Source organism: Jatropha curcas, chromosome 8 (assembly GCF_041381405.1).
Source record: "Jatropha curcas cultivar XTBG-Jc1 chromosome 8, XTBG_Jcur_1.0, whole genome shotgun sequence".
Classification (NCBI taxonomy): Eukaryota; Viridiplantae; Streptophyta; class Magnoliopsida; order Malpighiales; family Euphorbiaceae; genus Jatropha; species Jatropha curcas.
In genome coordinates this window covers 1,823,018-1,840,103 of record NC_143158.1, presented here as the reverse complement: position 1 = coordinate 1,840,103, position 17,086 = coordinate 1,823,018, and the positions used below count along the sequence as shown (strand labels likewise).

The following is a 17,086-nucleotide window of genomic DNA, read 5'->3' as shown; positions in this document are numbered from 1 at the left end:
TAATTATATTTTTTAAAACTTTTTTTAAATTAATATACTTATATTTCTTTATTTTTTATACACGAAAATTTGGCATATAGAGTTTACTCGTGACACGTCACAGATCATGGCACCTACCAATTGTAAACGTGTCTTATAATGACGTGGACGGAGACACGTCAGCTTCAGTGGCCACATCCCAAATCATTGCAGTATGCTATATAAAAAAGCCAACTTACCTCCACAAAAGCAGGCCCATATGTTAGCAAGCCCAAATTGATTTAATCCGAAATCCTGCAATCTGCTGTTCTTGTCGTTCGATTTATTTGTCATTGTCGTTTAAATAACCGAAGCTACAAATAAGCAAACTGGTCGAAAAATCATTTCGTAGCATCTTTCACGTCCCCATTACAAATAAAAGAATATGTTATTCATGAAAAGATGCTGAATCTACAATGTGGTGACTCCCAATCCCATTTATGAATCATCATTCTAGTAAAACCAAAACAAAAGGCAAGCCAAATTGACTATGGAAATAAAAGAGTATTTGTAAGCACATTTCAACTTGTGTCTTGACTTCCATCCTCAAGTGGCTTCTCTGGGATCAACCATTTCTCCTTAAATGATACGTATAAGAGGCTATGAGTAACAGTTTTCATTTCTTTGGGGTATTATCATTTGACTAGCTGGATATTCACAAGCCATAATTTGCTCTTAGAACATAGACATCTCTTCAGAGCTGCTTCCACAATCATTGTAAAATTTGATTGGAGAGACCCATAGACTCTGCAACTTCTCTCGCAGAAAAATTATCAGCTTGTTCCTTCATATCACAAAAATAAAATTTTCAACTCTCTGCAGAACTTGAAAAGATAACCCAAAAAAAAAAAAAAAAAAAAAAAAAAAATCGTGAACTACAGCCAAAAATTTATACCTGAAGGCGATGCAATAAATACATCAAGAAGAGGTGTACAAATACCTGCATTTGGTTTCTCATGGTCATCATTCAAATTATCGGCTTCCATATCCCTTTTTAGTCAGACGCTTAAAACATTGAAAAATAGCTCTTACCAGATAGAAAAGCAAGATAAGTCGAGCTGTAGGATACCGCCACAAAAATCTTGTGGCTCTGGCAGCCCCTGAATCCAATAGCTTTGCTGCCTTCTGCAACTGGATGGTTGCTGCTGCCATATGTCGGTGATGCAAGGGAAGAGGCCTGCAATTGTGGCATTATAAGAAAGTTTGAATGTATTTAAATAAAGCTTTAGTGAACAAGAGAAGCTAAATTGAAATCCATTGCTAAGTAACATGACTTGTACTGATTGACTCATCAATAAAATGCCAAAAGCATGGGGAGAATCATGTGAGAATTGTCTATTTAGGGCAGAAGCAACGCACTCAAGTGCCTTCATTTCGGCATCCTCCTCCCAAGACGAAGATGTGCGACGGGGAACTCTACTTCTTTCTGCCTCAACCTGTTTAAAGTGCAAAAAAGAGTCATTTTCAGTTATAAGCTACACAAATAATGAAATCAAGAGTACAAGTCAATGCTACTTATCAAGCCATTAATTACCCAAAAACAGACCTGTGCTTCTTGTAGACGCTTCAGCTCCTTCTCCAACTGAAACTCTGCTGCAGCTTTTTCACTGGCCATGGCTTCTAACTGTGTTTGCTTGTAGTACTGCATCATGGGTGATAATTAAAATTGTAGAAGCCAGAACAAATTATTGAAAGCGAACTGTGAAACTGTAGATTAGTCCACATTCATATTACCAATAGATCAGTTAGTTCACGGTAGCGCTTCTCCAATTCCATGTGCTCCTGTAAAAGGTAGCTACAGCCAATAAGATGCAGGTGGAGTACATCCTAAGTGCAATGTAATCATATTGCATATTTATTTATAAAATGGCATAAAATGTCAACAAGGTTCTCGAGGACATATTAGCAAACCAATAGAAGGTTCAACGACATTCATGTTCATGCCTCTTCCAATTCACACAGAGAGAGGGTCGAATGCCCTGATCTAAAAACAACAACAGTTACCTGACGTGAATAGTGCTCAGCATCTCTCTTCATAGCAGCCATTTCCACCCTCATTTTTTGCACTTCAGCCTGCAATCGAACAAATGGATTGCCATATAAATATACTACCAACAGCACTGAACGAAAAGTAAGAAGACAAGTTCATCCTTCAAAATTTCTATGAAATTAGAATATAATCATTCTGGCACATCCTGCATGGCACAAATGAAGATAATGACAATGGTTATAGCAAAGGTGCCAAAAAATCTTGCCTCCATGGAAGAAAGCTTGCTCTCAGCATCTCTCTGACCTTGACGTGCGCGCTCTGCTTCTTCCTGCCATGCCTGCATCTTATCATTTTATAATCTCAAGTCAGTATATGTACATTGTGATGGATAACAATGGGGTGTAATTACGAACAGGTGTAGTATTACAGGAAAGAATTATCACCACATCTTTTCATGTAATTATTATCTCGAAGTTGAGAGAGCTCTGACAGATAACAGAGAGCAAATCCACACAAGATCTAATGAAAGCATAAACGTTACAAACACAGCACAAATATTCACATAATGCAACACATATATTCATATATCAAACCTATCACCTAAATTAAATGGATAAACATCACAGTCTAATGTATGCACAAATATCTAGTTCTAACAGCAAGTAACTCAGATTTGTAATGGTACCTGAATCACTTGATTTGCCTCTTCAGGAGACTTCTTCTGTCCACGACGAGCACGAGCTTCCATATCTTGCAGCTCTTGGTTTAATGATGCACATTCAACCTGATTACCAAGAGTGTAAATATCAGTAATTTTAAACTCATTTTTTTATTCCAAAAAGAAAATCATAGTGATACTGTCTCTATTTACCTCAAGAAGTGCCACTTTCTGCTCAAGTTCTGCTGCCTTTGCTGTTCTCTCATCTGCAATTCTCTAAAAAAGGAAGGAAATAACAACATTGAACAATATAATTTAAGGCAAACAAACATTGATATGCCCCAGATTTATCGATATAACTAATTATCATTAAATTCTGAATTCAAGACAACATATTTTTTTCTCTGAATAAGTAACAACTTACTTTAGTACTTAATTACAGACAACTCAAATGTATCGATAATCAAGGAAAACTCTGGGAGTTTATAAACTATCAAATACAACTCAAAAATATTTATAAGCCACATGCATGATGATTCCTCATATTACATGCTAATTCAGATAAAGTGATGTTACTTTAGCAGTGAATCACCTACTTTGGTTGCCACTTCATTACCTGGGTCCTAGCAAGGGCTGTGGATGCCTCAACAGCTCTATGTTCCAATTCCACTTCTCTTTCCATAGCTGCCTATTTTACCAAATGGAGATTATCAGAGCACAAGACAACAGGAAATAAATGAATATTTAGATGTTTGAGTTGATCCGCAGCAAACCATTTTGGTGGCATTATGTGATGTACGTTCTTCTTCTGCTCTTCGCTCTGCAGAGGCCAACTCCTCCCTAAGTGCCTGATAAGAAGTATATATTTCATAATCCAAGAATCACAATATAAAATAGCATTTATAAGGACATACTGAGAATAAGAATAGCAGAATTTAACACAAGGAATAACCAACCAGTTTACCTGCATCATCCTTGTCTCCGTCAGTTCTCTGTTTCTCATAATAGATTCCATGTTGGCCTGAAAATTAACCAACAGGTGTTACAAAGAACCAACCAGCTACGACAAGATTATCACTAACATAATAAGGATAATAAACAAGTTACCTAGTAATATTCCTGTTATTCAGACAACAAAATAAGCAGCTAAGTGGAAGGGCTTGAGAGATGTAGATTGTAGTTCAATTTCCTTTCCCATTAAACACAGTTAAGTCTTTTATTTAAAGCTACTCTAGAAGGTGCAGAGAGTGTGGTTTTAATGAAGAAAATCATTATGATATATAGAACAAAAGAAATTATTAAAGCAGTGAAGAAAAACACTTGCATCATTGTCCTGAACAATGAAAGAAGAGCGAACCTGCAATGAAGCAAGATTTCCTTCAGATAAAGCAGCCTGTTTTTTGAGTGCATCCATAGAATTGACGAGGGCCTCAATTTCTGAATTTTTTGCAGCCAAAGCATCAGCCATATTTGATTCCACTCTTGTCACTTCACTCTTGGATATAGACAAATCTTGTTGTAGCTGCTTTATGCGAGCCTCATACGATTTACTCAGCTCTCTCTGTTAAGGTAGTATTTCAAATAGTAAGCGAAATTTCTTGAATAGCATTGCATCAGTATAGCACAAAATTTTAAAATTTTCGACATCAGGACCAATAACAGAAAAAAGTTTCTCATGTCACCTCTGCAATGAGAAGTTCCTCCAGCTGTGCATTTTCAGATTTGTATTCCTGAAGGCGGTTTGAAAGTCCAGCACAAACCTGAATATTGATAGCAGAAAAGTCATGAAGGTACCCAAAAAGGAACCTGACAGGTAGGAAACTACATGGAAGAGGAAAGGACTGTTGGCTCTACCACACCAACTTCTTTGGACAGATCTCGTGTTTCATTGCATTGCAGGAAGAGATGCATAAACCAAATTACTAGGATAGGTTACAACACTTTGTTTAGTCAACAAGCCATTTCAGGCAGCAGGTTAGGAGTTAAAATCATTCTAAGCATACCTCACAGTGCCTTTTAAGGAAGGAACACCACTATATGATGATTTTAAATTAAATAAATAAATGGATAACCAAGAGATAGTTAGATAATTAATCCCAGCCAAAGTCTAGTAAGAATGATGAAACTTACCCGTGCTAACCGGGCCTCTTTTGACTGACCAGTAGAAATTGCAGTCTTAAGCAGTCCCTGAGCCTACAGAACAACTAAGGGAACTAATCAGAAAAGCTAGAGAACAAGCACATGACAGTACCAAAATTTCATGAACAATGTAATGAATAGATGTTCTCACAAAACTAAAGAATTTACCTCCTCAAGTTGGTCCTGTATTTTCCTCGGTGAAGTATCAGCTTTAAGCTGTGGTTGGTTCTGTTGATTTACAGGAGGTTCTGTCTTAACATCACCATCTTTTACTAGAGTTTCACCATTAATAGGAGGATCAGTAATTTCTGATGGAGATCTCTCTTGGTCAATCTTTGAAGGAACGTCAGCATCCCTTAATTTGACATCTTGGCCGGCATCAACTGGATGGTGTTGATGGTCCTCATTGAGAACCTCTATTTCTTTAGCAGGTGACAGGGAGGGAGGATGTTCCATAGGCATAGGAACATCAGAAACCTTCTCATTGAGAAGCTCACCATTTGAAGCTGAAGTGGCAGCATCTGCAGCAGCAGGAGTTACAGTAACTTCTGCACGATCAGAATCATTTTGAACAACTTCACTTGCTAATCTGTCAGATGATATAATGCTGGATGCATCCTTGTCAGTTTGCTGGTCAGTGATTGTTTGGGGAATGGACTTGCTAGAGGGGGTAGCATCATTTTCAACTGAAAGAATCTCTCTATCTTTATCAGATGCCACACCTGATTGTGAAATTTGTTTACTAGTCAAGTCCCCTGCAGCATCAGTTGTTTTGTTGGATTGGTTTGCAGAGCGCCTCTTTTTAGCCTGCAAACAGCCCATTTGTCAGTTAAATTGTCCAATGGATTTTTGCATAGCATCAATATATTTCTTCGAAATACAAGAGTGCCACTGTGGGGGTAAAGTTATACTGTCAAATACCTTCGTCTTGGTCTCTGTCCTCTTGGATTGAGATCCTTGGCCATTAGAAGCTTAAATTTTGAAAACCAGTTAATAGGATCAAAATCATGTAACCATCAAGATATCAGAACAATACTTAATATTACAAAAAATCTAAGAGATGGATGGGCAATGTAAGAATCATACCTGATGCTTGAAAATCAGAATGCTCATCTGCCAATTCACTAACAACCAACTTTGCCCGTCGATCTACAACTTCAAACAAATCTGACCAGTACAGAAATGAACTTTATACATCATAAATTTAAAGGATAAAAGGGAAAAATTATTATGACCCATATTCTAATAAATTACAATCACTTCTATAAGTTAAATTGGCAAGACACATCACTTTGCGATTTGGACATTGATAAAAGAATTAAATGCCAAACATATAATTACAGAAGAATAGTAGAAGTATCAGATTCATTCCAGTGATGAAATGGTATCATTCTTCAAATAATAAAGTTATAGACCAAAAATTCAAATTCAAGCTCGCCTCTTTCAAGTAATCACTAGGTAATCGATGTATATTAGTTCAAGATCGAAAAACTGAGAACCTATAAATTATCATGAATTTTTCCTCAATAAGAAAGCAGAAACACCTGAGCATTCAAATGTAGCTCAAAGAGTCAAAGACCAAGCAACATTGCAAATATTGAACTACAAGTCACTCTATGCAAAGCAGTATCAGACAATAAAGAAAATAGTAAACAAAACAAAATGCCAATCAGGAGTAATCGAATCACATCTAATATTCAAAGTTTGAAACCACAGCACTATTACATTTCAATATCAAAACCATAGCGGATCAAATTCTTGCACCACTAGAAAAAGAAATGCTTATTGAAATAAAATTGAAGAAACAAGAAATTCAACGGAAATAGAGGTTATAAGATCGAAACCTTCTGCGGCTTTGAGCCAGGAAGCCATCGATCAAAAGGATCTCCAATGAATTAAGCCCTAAATTTGGACCAGTGGAGCTTCCATGCACTAATGGGCGTCGTAATTTAGAGATTTGGACAAAGTTTGAGAGAATTAATGTAAATTGAGTGGATTTTGAAGAAATGTAATGGATGCGTTTTGATAATTTTTAACTTGTAATAAGAACAAATGATAGGAGAGAAGTTGGCTAGTCGTACACCATCAGCAGTAGCAGTGAAATTGAAGAAACTGGGTTGTGTTTTGGTGCTGACGAGATTCTAGTAATTTTGTTCAACTCATTCGTATAACAAAAGGGCTTGTGGCCCATGTTGATGGGCCAAGCAGATCCAAACAACAATGAATCAGGAATCGTCTAGCATAGCAACTCGGTTGGAGGAAACGACTGCTGCTAACTCTGCGTCAAAAAGTTTCAAACGACAACTCGTTTGTTACGTTCTCCGCTTTTTCAATCAACCCAATAAAGGAAAAGATGGGCTCGAGAAGTGGAGGGGAAGCCAAAAGTTTTTCTAACTCTATATATCGAATTTGATTATATCCACTCAGCTTTAAACACTTGTATTTGTGCATAGCTCGACTATATTAGCATACAATTTTTGAATTGCTAATTAGACGACAATACCTGAGTGTAGGAAGGAATTTATAAAAAATATTTAAATTATTAAAAAAGGAAACCCATTAATACCCTTTTTGCCTAATAATGCAATTAGAAATGAAGAATTGCAAAATTTATCCATAGTAATAGTGAGATAAAAAGAAGAGGAATTGGATTTGGATCCACGTCCACAGCCTTGGTGGAGTAGATAGACACAAACGTGAACCACTAGCTAACAAGTTGGGGAAATTGCCCCACCCACATCAAAATTCAATCATTTTATCAAAGTTTTAAAGAGGGAAATGGCCTTTACTGTATTTTCTCTTTTGCCCTCTAAAGTTCTCAAATTAAGATTCTATGATCCCACTAATCTCAAACTATGGATAATTTATTGGTTATCCACTTAATTATCAGTGGATGCAAAATCTTAGCAATCTGATTTCAACCAATCAAAAAGATTTCATGACTGATTAATTACTTTAAATCTAATTTTATTATTATAATCATTAATGAATGATAGGGTTTTTGCAGCTAGAGATGCATCGATCAAGTCCTTATTCCTCTAACGAGGGAAGAGAGGGTCCTTTCCTGTGTGGTTGAGAGAGACATGATAGTCCTTTAATTGTAGGGTACTTCTGTCGCCTATTCTTATTAGGGGTCATTTTCTCCAAATTGTTCCTTTTTTGTCTTCCTATTTTGATTTTAAACAAGAACAAATTGAATAAATTAAAGAAACTCCTTTTTTATTTTTGATTTTTCTCTTTATTCTGTCCTTAAGATTTATAGCCGACAATTGCTGGTCTCTCTTGACCAATATTAGCAATATTTAATTTAAAGAAGCCAAAAAGAAAAAAAAAAAAGTTTCTCTTTACACTCACTATTATTTATAAATATTATTATTTCTATTTACTAGTTATCAATTGAATTTAAATAAATTTTCTTTTTAATTAGTGGAAGCAAAGGATCCTTGATAGAAAAATCCTTCTATTTTAAGTATTATAATGGCTAAAAAATGAGCTTTTTCCTTATAAATGCATGAATTGTATATTATATTAATTGTTCTGAACTAGAAAATAGGCAATAACACTAATTAATAATATTCATCAGTCGGTCGATGATATTCCAAGATATTTATCAGATGATCAATCAAGGAAGAAATATTGATGTTGATGATAATAAATTAAGTTGTTGCACTTTCATGCATTATTGACTCTCAACGAGTTGGGCGTGCCATTGACGGGTTCTGAATAATAATATTTTAAATGCAGAAATTGCCAAAAACATTTTAATTAATAATATTTTAAATGCAGAAATTGCCAAAAACATTTTAATGGTCTTTACTATTCTTTTCGCTTTCATATGGCCTGCAATTAATACTAACATCAATTATTTAAATACGAATTAAAACTAGATTTAAGTTCAAATCGTTTTCTACCAATATAAAATAATTACTTAAATGCATGCAATTAAGTAAAAAAAAAAAGAAATTTTTAATGTAAATTACAAAATTTTAAAAGGGCATTGGGCATTAATTATTTCACGTTTAGCCCTTAAATAATGAAACGGGAAAAATATTGCAAGAGGAAAAACTCTAATTTGAACAGGTACCTAAACAAGTATGGAAATCGGCAAAGCAGAAATAATTAATTGATGACTGTAAAATCAACAAGATTTTTGGGGAGCTGGAATCCAGCAGTAGAGGGCAAAAGGGTATATATATATATATATATATATATATATATATATATATATATATATATAATCGTAGTTTGTAAATGACAAATAAATAAATGGAAAAAGGTTGTCACACCTACTCCTGTGCACGACCAGCTAAATTCCATATATGCACCGCCAAGCCAACGTCCTTTTTCATATTCAGGAAATTTTTACTTTCGTATTTTTCTGTAATTCACACATAATAATTAAGATAAATGTAATTATACTGCTCTTATATTTAAATGTAATAAGGTGTAGCAAAAATAGTTTTATTAATCATAATATAAATTTTCTTACTCAAACTCGAACTTTTTGAGCATAATTGATAGCATGAAGTTCCTAAAATCCAATATAGGGGGGAAAAAAGCATGAAACGACAAATCAAATCGAATCAGTTTGGCCATTAGGGGGCATTAAAGATTCTGAAATAGTGAAGTGGCCATCTTTAGTCTTTACAATGCAACGAGGAAGAAGTAGGTACCAGCAGCTTTTTTTCATTAAAAGAAGAGAATACAACATACATGTAAACTATTCATTTCTTTTCTTTGTCGTATTGATTAGAATTTTTGTCATACGCTTTTAATTTGCAGAATACAAATTAATCAAGTTTTAACACGAGAAAGAGCAGAACTGGAGATTCACAATGTGGAAACAAAGTGATAACCTTTGAAAAAAAAAAAAAAAAAAAAAAGCACAAGTCTTACACCTTCACTTAATCATCATCTCTCATGTAATTAATTAATTAACCAGCTATATTTGTCATAAAAAATATGTCACGTGATCCATATACATACAGTAATTAACATGTTAATCACGTGATCTTATATGTAATAATCTGACAAATATAGCTAGTTAATTATAATTAAATCTTGCTCGATCAACTTGCCTTTGAGGATTGCATTACATGCAAGCTTAAACCAGAAATTGTAGGAGGACAGTCATGACCCAATACTGATCATCATCTAACCCACATTCCATGGTACGGTGACTCGAAAGCAGAACTAGTTCTTTGCAACTTCAAATCCTTATAAAACTTTTTAATGAACTCCTCCGCGGCTTTATCCACCTGACTGTCACCGTCGTCCTTTATCGGAAAAGGTGAGTCAGTTATTCTCAACTGTCTAACCATCGGACTCTTACCAAAGCCTGGCAACACCATAGGCGAAGCCGCCTCGGGTGCAACCTCGTTGTTAAACATTCCTAACACCTTCTGCACCGCCGCGACGGTTGTTGCGTCGTCGTATTTGTAAGACTTGGCCAAATGGAAGTGGTGGTTTTTGCGTTTGTGAGTGCTAAAAGGGTAAAAAGCAGGGCTATTACTGCAACTGAATTCATATTCACGTGGAGATATGAAGTTAAGAGCATCATTAGAACGGCAACTGAAAGAAGAGTTGTTGTGATGGTAGATGAGATTGCCTATGGCTTTTCCTGCTATCTTATTACCTCGTTTAAGCATCAAATGGAGGTCCAGCATTATTCTGCTCTTTGATATTCCTTTTCTTAGCATGAAAAATACTACACGTACTATATGCCATAGTTTCTTGCCTACTTCTGTGGTGCTTGCCTCCATCTCCATTAGAGTTTTTTTTTTTTTTCTTGTTTTCTTTTTCTTGATAGAGATTTTCTTTTTCTTGTTTGCTTCTTTAAGAGAGAGAGAGAGAGAGAGAGAGAGTGAGAGTGAATGTTTAGAGAGAAGGAAGTTTTGGTTTGCATGTAAGGGAGATGAGAGAGGTATTTAAAGGGCAAGAAAATTACTATTAATTAATCAACTAAAAATAAAATAATTAAACTAATGCAATTGCCCACCAATAAAGAAAGAGAGGTAAGCTAATATTAATTATTGGGAACAAAAAGCAAGCTCAATGGCCAATCAAGTTGTGTGCTTTAAACAAGAGTGCGTGTGTGCCTCTCTAATAAATAAAGGTTAAGTGGACTCACTGTACGTACTTTCCACGCGCTGCAGATCGACATTTCTTTCCATCAATCAGAAAAATAGTGGTCGGAAATTCATTTTAGTTTTTGATATTTTTGTTTGTTGGACATTAAAATATTCCTGGAGAGATCGCTAGAAGGTCCGTAATTGATTGAATTAGATTGATTTAACTATTACTCAATGATTGTAGATGGATATTTATAGAATAAAGTTAATACTAGTGTAGTAAGTTATTAACGATCAACGGCCGTGATTTGACAAAAATAATTCAAAACTTTAGATAAGAATTTATTGCTTAATCTTTATAAACGGAAAAAAAAATCTCTTCTTACAAATTTGAAACGACACAAATAAAATTAGATTTAAAGCAACCGATAAGTTAATATATTATAATATTTATAATTTTTTTAAAGATATTAATCTAATATTATTATTGTGCTTAAATCATTATTGAATTGTAAAAAACAAAAACTAATATCATGACATTGTTTTTTTAATAATTAATTTCTAAATTTTATATTATGTACAACCGTGTACTTGGACCCAACGTATTTAATTAAATAATATGTTCATATATACGAATTAATTTGACCTGGTTAATGCTAAGAGAATCACGATAACTTATTTTAATTAGATTAGTATAATATGGTGCATCCTTTGTTAATCACACATACTTCTATTAGCATTGTCTTCCATACAGAAGTTCTAAATAACGTGTTGTTTTTTCCTTAAGATAGAACTATAATTTTCTATACCATTTAATTTTCGAATAAAAAATAAATCATTTAACAGTTTTATTTTGACTTTGTAATTTATTCTTATTAATTAACATTTTTTAAAAAATAGAGAAAATCCGTACCGTCCATATATTACTTCCGCTTGATTAGGAAAGGAAAATAACATCTGGACCCTTGGCGATATGTGACAACATGGCAACTCTCTGCCTACAGCAAAAGCCAAAGTCTTTTTTTTTTTTTAAATAATAGAAAAAAAAAACAGAAAAAGTAACATTTGCAATTAGTGTTGGTGAAATCTTTGAATTTGTAGCATTAGGCTGTTGGTTGTTGCTTAAATTGATTCAACTTGATTAGGCTTTGTCGGACCAAAGTTTCATTTGGTTGTCTTAAGTTGAATTAATATTATGTATTGGAATATAAAAATATTCAGCGTGAACTGAAAAATTTGGATTTGTACAGAAAGAAAAATAGTTTTTGATCTTTTTCTTTTAATATTTTTTTATAATGAGGTACACGATGCCTGAGAGGCTGAGATGACGAGCTTGATAAGCATGTGCAGTTACGCTGAATAAGAGGCGCGTGAGTGTTGTGTTTTCCACCTGTCAAATATTTGACAGCCCAACAAGGTCGACAGGAATGAATAGCAGTACCAACTCTAGACACGTGGCATCCAATTTGAGGTTGAGACGAATCTACAGCCGTACACGGTGGTATGCACCTTTGTGTGACCACATCTTGGCCATCCATTTTAAAAGTGTATGATAGTGAGATTCCGCCTGCCGTATATACCAAGTCAATAGCAAGAAAACTAAAGAGGAAGAGGTAATAGCCTGTAAAAATTAAAACATTTTCACCGACAGTTGGAGGAAATTGATTAACATTTACGGGTGAATTTCATCTGTAAAATCGGATTTCAAAATTTTAAAATCGCTGTTATTGTGTAATTTTTTGCTTGAACATGATCTCTCACCGGAGAAACACGTATAAACCAAAAAATATTTTTTTTCCTGTTTTATATTATAAAAGAGCAATTGATATCTGAAATACAACATTAGAATTTTTGTTTTTTTGGTTACATTATAAAATATCTCTGTACTAAAAGTATTTAAAATTAGAATAATAAATATCAATTAAGAAGGCGAATTTGCTTCCTAAATGATTGATTAACAGTGTGGCCAATGAAATGAATTTTAGGAGTGCCTTTTCCTCTTTCTCACCTTCTCTCTCAGCTTAATTATTTTTGAAAACGAAAGGACTAGCCAACCTGTTGCAGCCTGGACTGTGTACCCGCAGTCCACAAGAACCGTATGAACCAAAATGACTCTATTCTCTAATTAACAAATATATAATAAAATTATTGAACGTTATATAGCTTCTAGAAGTTACGATTACGACCTAATTATTTTTCTTTTTCTTTTTTTTTTAAACATTTAACTTTTGTTTTTTTTTTGGGCGGGCCATTGAGCTGAAAAGCATATGGAATCCTAATCAAGACACGTGGACCGACTCCCCCCGCCTGTCATAACTTAATAGCGTTACTTACTAAAGTAAGTGTGATTCGTAACTTAGTACCGTTTGCTATAAATTATTATTGCGTGTCATTATCAGGAATAAATAAATAAATAAAACAAACACTAAATATGGTGGAACTCGTTAGATTGAAAAGAGAGTGTTTGTAGAAAAATTAGTCCATATATCAGATCCAATCAATTAATTTATTGCTTATAAATAGCGTTTAATGTTCTCATTAGATTAAAGTATTATTTTTATTATTAATGATATTAATGACATAACGTTTATATTAGTATTTAATAATTGAAATAACATATTATAAAAACATCATTTTCTTTAACATTCGATAAAACACTAATATAAAAGTTATTAAAATAAATAATAACAGACAAACAATTAATTTTACTCGATAAAGTCCGAGTCTAAATATTTTTATTGTTGCAATAAAGTAAAGTTTCATTGGATTGGTACGAGATGTTAGTAATTAATTAATTAATTTGATGAAATTGAAATGGAAGTCCTTTACTAGCATGAAACATGGGGGCACTAATTGAAAAGAACGACTAAAGGCAGCCGACCCTCCTCCTGAAAAAATAATTAACTAATCAACTGATGTTAATCATTCATCAAAGTAATTATTAGCCATATAGAAATAGACAAGAAGCTGCCATTCTTTATATGAAAGTCAAATTTTAAGAACAGTCCACAGTCCACTTCTCCGCGTTATTACAGTGAAAAACAAGTTTAACTACACATAATAAATTTACTTAAATCGGAAGGAATTGCATGGAAAATTACCCTTGCCCTGGCTTGGTCAAATGAAAAAAGGAGAAGACCAAGGTCAGCTTTTGTTCGTTCTTCTCGATAAAGCAAGAGTCATGAGTAATAATTTCCTGAATTAAATTAAATTAAAACTAGGAAATTTCCTTTCCCCCTTTGCATTTTAAAGTGAATTATTATAATTTATATTAAAAAAATCACATACAAAATCATTTATTACATATCTATGAAATTAAGATTATTAATTCAAAAGTTGATTTACACCAGCACAATTTAATTTATATATATATATATATATATATATATATATATATATATATATAGTACCTTTTGTATATAATTAATCAAAGTATATAAAGCCAAAACGAGAAAGCAAACCCATCAACATCAATGGAGCACTATATGTGTTTACTGCTTTTAATAAAATCAAAATGGAATCACTTTTTTAGGTTTTTGTTAGCTTTTATATAGAACAAGCTTGTTTCTCTCCAAACATAATGCCTTTACATTGGGCCATGTCTGAACTATTTGTAGGACGAGGACATTAGAGGATCCTAAGGTTGAGAAGATAAAAACAGTACTCATTAATTAATAAAAAAAAATAATTTATTTTTGATTGATTTAGTCCGAATAAATAATTCCTGACAGTAACTAAAATTAGGGAAGAACTAATATTTGATGATTTCTCTCGGAATAATTGAAGAGCAAAAAGACTTTTGAGAATTATTATTAGAGATATTTGAATCCTAAATTATTGGTGGTCCGTTTAAAGGACAATAGACTTAAAGCTGCAACACTCAATGTCGTTTTCTTTGTTTTTGTGAGTCTTCTCTTTAGCAAACGTAACTTATTGTTGTGATTAATAAATATAGTTGCTGGACTTAATACTCTTCAAGACTTTGCCAATTCCGAGCTTTATTTTTCTTTTTCATGGTGGGCACTGTTGCTTTTATGGCTACCTCTTATAATTTCCAAATAGCGTTAAGCTACTTGCACAAACAATCTTATCTCCATTTAATGAAATTTATATATGCAGCTGCACAATTTTTAAATTAATAATTATGATTTCGTTGTTGTTCATAATAAAGGTATATAACGACTTCAACAAATATGATCTGTCACGTCCCGACTCTAATCACCAGAGGAATTGTCCGCTTTGGTGTAATCCACAGACGCCTTACCCCGCATGGTTTTGTCCCGCAAGTGAAATGGAAAACTTCCCAGGAGGTCACCCATTCTGAGATTTCTGTTAAGCGAGCACGCTTAACCCTGGAGTTCTTCCAACTCTCCAGCCACTCCACCAAAAGGTTCCTCTAATGATTAGTTTTTCTCCTTTCGATATATGATTCGATTCATTCTTGTGTCCCACATTTCACTACCCTGGCCAGCCTGCCATCCTCGGATCGCTTTGCCGGGTCGGGATGTCATATGATCGATCGTTTATTTAAAGATTACGGGTAAAAACTCGAAATTTCTACCACAAAATTAGAATTTTAAATTATTAAAATTTATTTTGAACCATTTCAAAGATGTTTAATCATTTATAAATTAAAAATTTGACAAAAGGAAAGCAAATTAATTGTTTTCTTTGGTTTGTGACGGTGAGTTCAACTTATAATCTCATAATTATTTTGAATATTTATTCTTATCTATAATTATAATTATACTTTTTGCTCTAGTGTATCTGCTTTGAAATTTTGAAAATGACTTGAATTCCATTAAATTAATACTCATAGTATGATAGCTAGGTTATTAATTATTTATTGGTATTTGAAAATGATTTGCATGATTAGAGAAAACTGGGCCGTAGCTTGGCCCAATTTGAACAGAAAATCAAATCCATTCCACGTAATCCAGGCCCATGATCTATTGCTCTCAAATTTGGACGTTATTCTGAAGGGAATAATGCTTATATTTCTAGCTATGTACGTAATTATCTCTATAAAATAACTGTGACCTCTCTCTTTGAACATATAATTATTAAGCAAAACTAGAGCTTAAAGGATAAGAAATCAATGGCCAAGTGGGAAGGAAAGGCTTGTGCAGAGATCAAAGGCGCCAAGGCAGAGCAAATTTGGCCATTTTTAGAAGATTTCTTTGGCTTAAACAAGTGGTTTCCAACTCTCGCCACTTGTATTCCTATTGAAGGCATATCTGGTGAACCAGGATGTGTCCGTTACTGTGCTGGTTTTAAAACACCAGTTAATAATGATGATAAGGTAATGAATTGGACAAAGCAGAAACTGTTATCTATTGATCGAAAAGAAATGGTTTTTAGTTATAGTATTGTAGATGGGAACGTAGGGTTTAATGGGTATGTTTCAACTGTAAAAGTGTATCCAAAAGAAGGTGGTTGTGAAATAGAGTGGAAATATGAAGTTGAGCCTGTACAAGGTTGGAGACTTGAAGATTTGGATTTTTTTATTGGATCTGGTTTGCAAGTTATGGCCAAGAGAATGGCAGATGCTGTCCATGCTTGAGGGATCCGTACTTATCATGGTTTTTAACACAGCAGTTATTATTATTATTATTATTATTATTATTGTTGTTGTTGTTGTTGTTATTCGGGTGGTGGTATTTCTAGGATCTCTTTTGTAGTTTTAGAAAATGGAATGCTTAGTGAACTGTAAAGAACATATATATTAATGTTTGATTAGTATTTTTCTATTTGAATTTTGGTGGCTATGAGATTAAAACCCTTTAAAATCGAGACAAAATTAATAAACTGAGAAAAAAAAAGAAAGCCAAACAACCAGAAAAGACAACAATAGCAAGTGTTGCAGTAAAAAAGATGGCGTCCTTTCAAATTCGGTAGATGATGGAGGTGAGTCACCTGGAAAAACTCTGTTCAAGCATCCTCAAACAACAAAGATGATGCACAACAAAAATAACCAACTCCCTAGAGGAATCAAAGGAAAGGGCAATTTTGTCCAAATAAAATTTTTCTCCGTTATAACTGTACGGAAATATCACTGCCTTTGATGGATTTGATGTACGAACAATCTCCGTACACTGGTTGTAGATAAAAAAAATTTTCAAATGAATTATAAACACGTGCACCCAAATCGAAACCATACAAAAAGAATGTGCAGAGCCAAGCAGAAATATATTTGTAGAAAGACCCTTT

At 33.7% G+C, this 17,086-nt stretch overlaps 3 protein-coding genes across 4 annotated transcripts; 1 reads left to right on the top strand and 2 right to left on the bottom strand.

Annotated features, from left to right (window-relative positions):
* Positions 1 to 387: 387 nt before the first annotated feature.
* LOC105637776 (golgin Putative 1) lies at positions 388 to 6,941 on the bottom strand. 2 transcript variants are annotated; one of them, XM_020680909.3, is made up of 20 exons: positions 6,650 to 6,941; positions 5,892 to 5,972; positions 5,727 to 5,776; positions 4,974 to 5,612; positions 4,797 to 4,859; positions 4,349 to 4,426; positions 4,024 to 4,227; positions 3,631 to 3,687; positions 3,440 to 3,514; positions 3,283 to 3,354; positions 2,880 to 2,942; positions 2,694 to 2,792; positions 2,274 to 2,345; positions 2,023 to 2,091; positions 1,753 to 1,800; positions 1,565 to 1,660; positions 1,378 to 1,454; positions 1,051 to 1,195; positions 914 to 958; positions 388 to 802 (listed from the first exon to the last, which is right to left on the bottom strand). In XM_020680909.3, exons 1-20 carry the CDS (start codon positions 6,675 to 6,677, stop codon positions 731 to 733), a joined length of 2,133 nt encoding a protein of 710 aa, XP_020536568.1. In that variant the 5' UTR covers positions 6,678 to 6,941; the 3' UTR covers positions 388 to 730. The 2 variants fall into 2 exon arrangements, with proteins under 2 accessions (XP_020536568.1, XP_012076781.1); XM_012221391.4 differs by having other exon boundaries at positions 2,274 to 2,351; positions 6,650 to 6,940.
* A 2,521-nt stretch (positions 6,942 to 9,462) lies between these two features.
* On the bottom strand, positions 9,463 to 10,721 carry LOC105637775 (uncharacterized). The gene has a single exon (XM_012221390.4). The coding sequence runs from the start codon at positions 10,571 to 10,573 to the stop codon at positions 9,956 to 9,958; it is 618 nt and encodes a 205-aa protein (XP_012076780.1). The 5' UTR covers positions 10,574 to 10,721; the 3' UTR covers positions 9,463 to 9,955.
* A 5,181-nt stretch (positions 10,722 to 15,902) lies between these two features.
* LOC105637774 (lachrymatory-factor synthase) lies at positions 15,903 to 16,632 on the top strand. Its single transcript, XM_012221389.3, has one exon. It carries the CDS (start codon positions 15,975 to 15,977, stop codon positions 16,437 to 16,439), a length of 465 nt encoding a protein of 154 aa, XP_012076779.1. The 5' UTR covers positions 15,903 to 15,974; the 3' UTR covers positions 16,440 to 16,632.
* The last annotated feature ends 454 nt before the right edge of the window (positions 16,633 to 17,086 follow it).

Excerpts from the sequence above, each read along its gene's own strand:
- LOC105637776 (XM_012221391.4), bottom strand. The coding sequence starts at position 6,677 with ATGGCTTCCTGGCTCAAAGCCGCAGAAG. Across the intron at positions 3,355-3,439 it reads CACATAATGCCACCAAAATG|GCAGCTATGGAAAGAGAAGT; the intron begins GTTTGCTGCGGA and ends TTGGTAAAATAG. Across the intron at positions 959-1,050 it reads TTATCTTGCTTTTCTATCTG|GTATTTGTACACCTCTTCTT; the intron begins GTAAGAGCTATT and ends AACCAAATGCAG.
- LOC105637775 (XM_012221390.4), bottom strand. The coding sequence starts at position 10,573 with ATGGAGATGGAGGCAAGCACCACAGAAGTAGGCAAGAAACTATGGCAT.
- LOC105637774 (XM_012221389.3), top strand. The coding sequence starts at position 15,975 with ATGGCCAAGTGGGAAGGAAAGGCTTGTGCAGAGATCAAAGGCGCCAAG.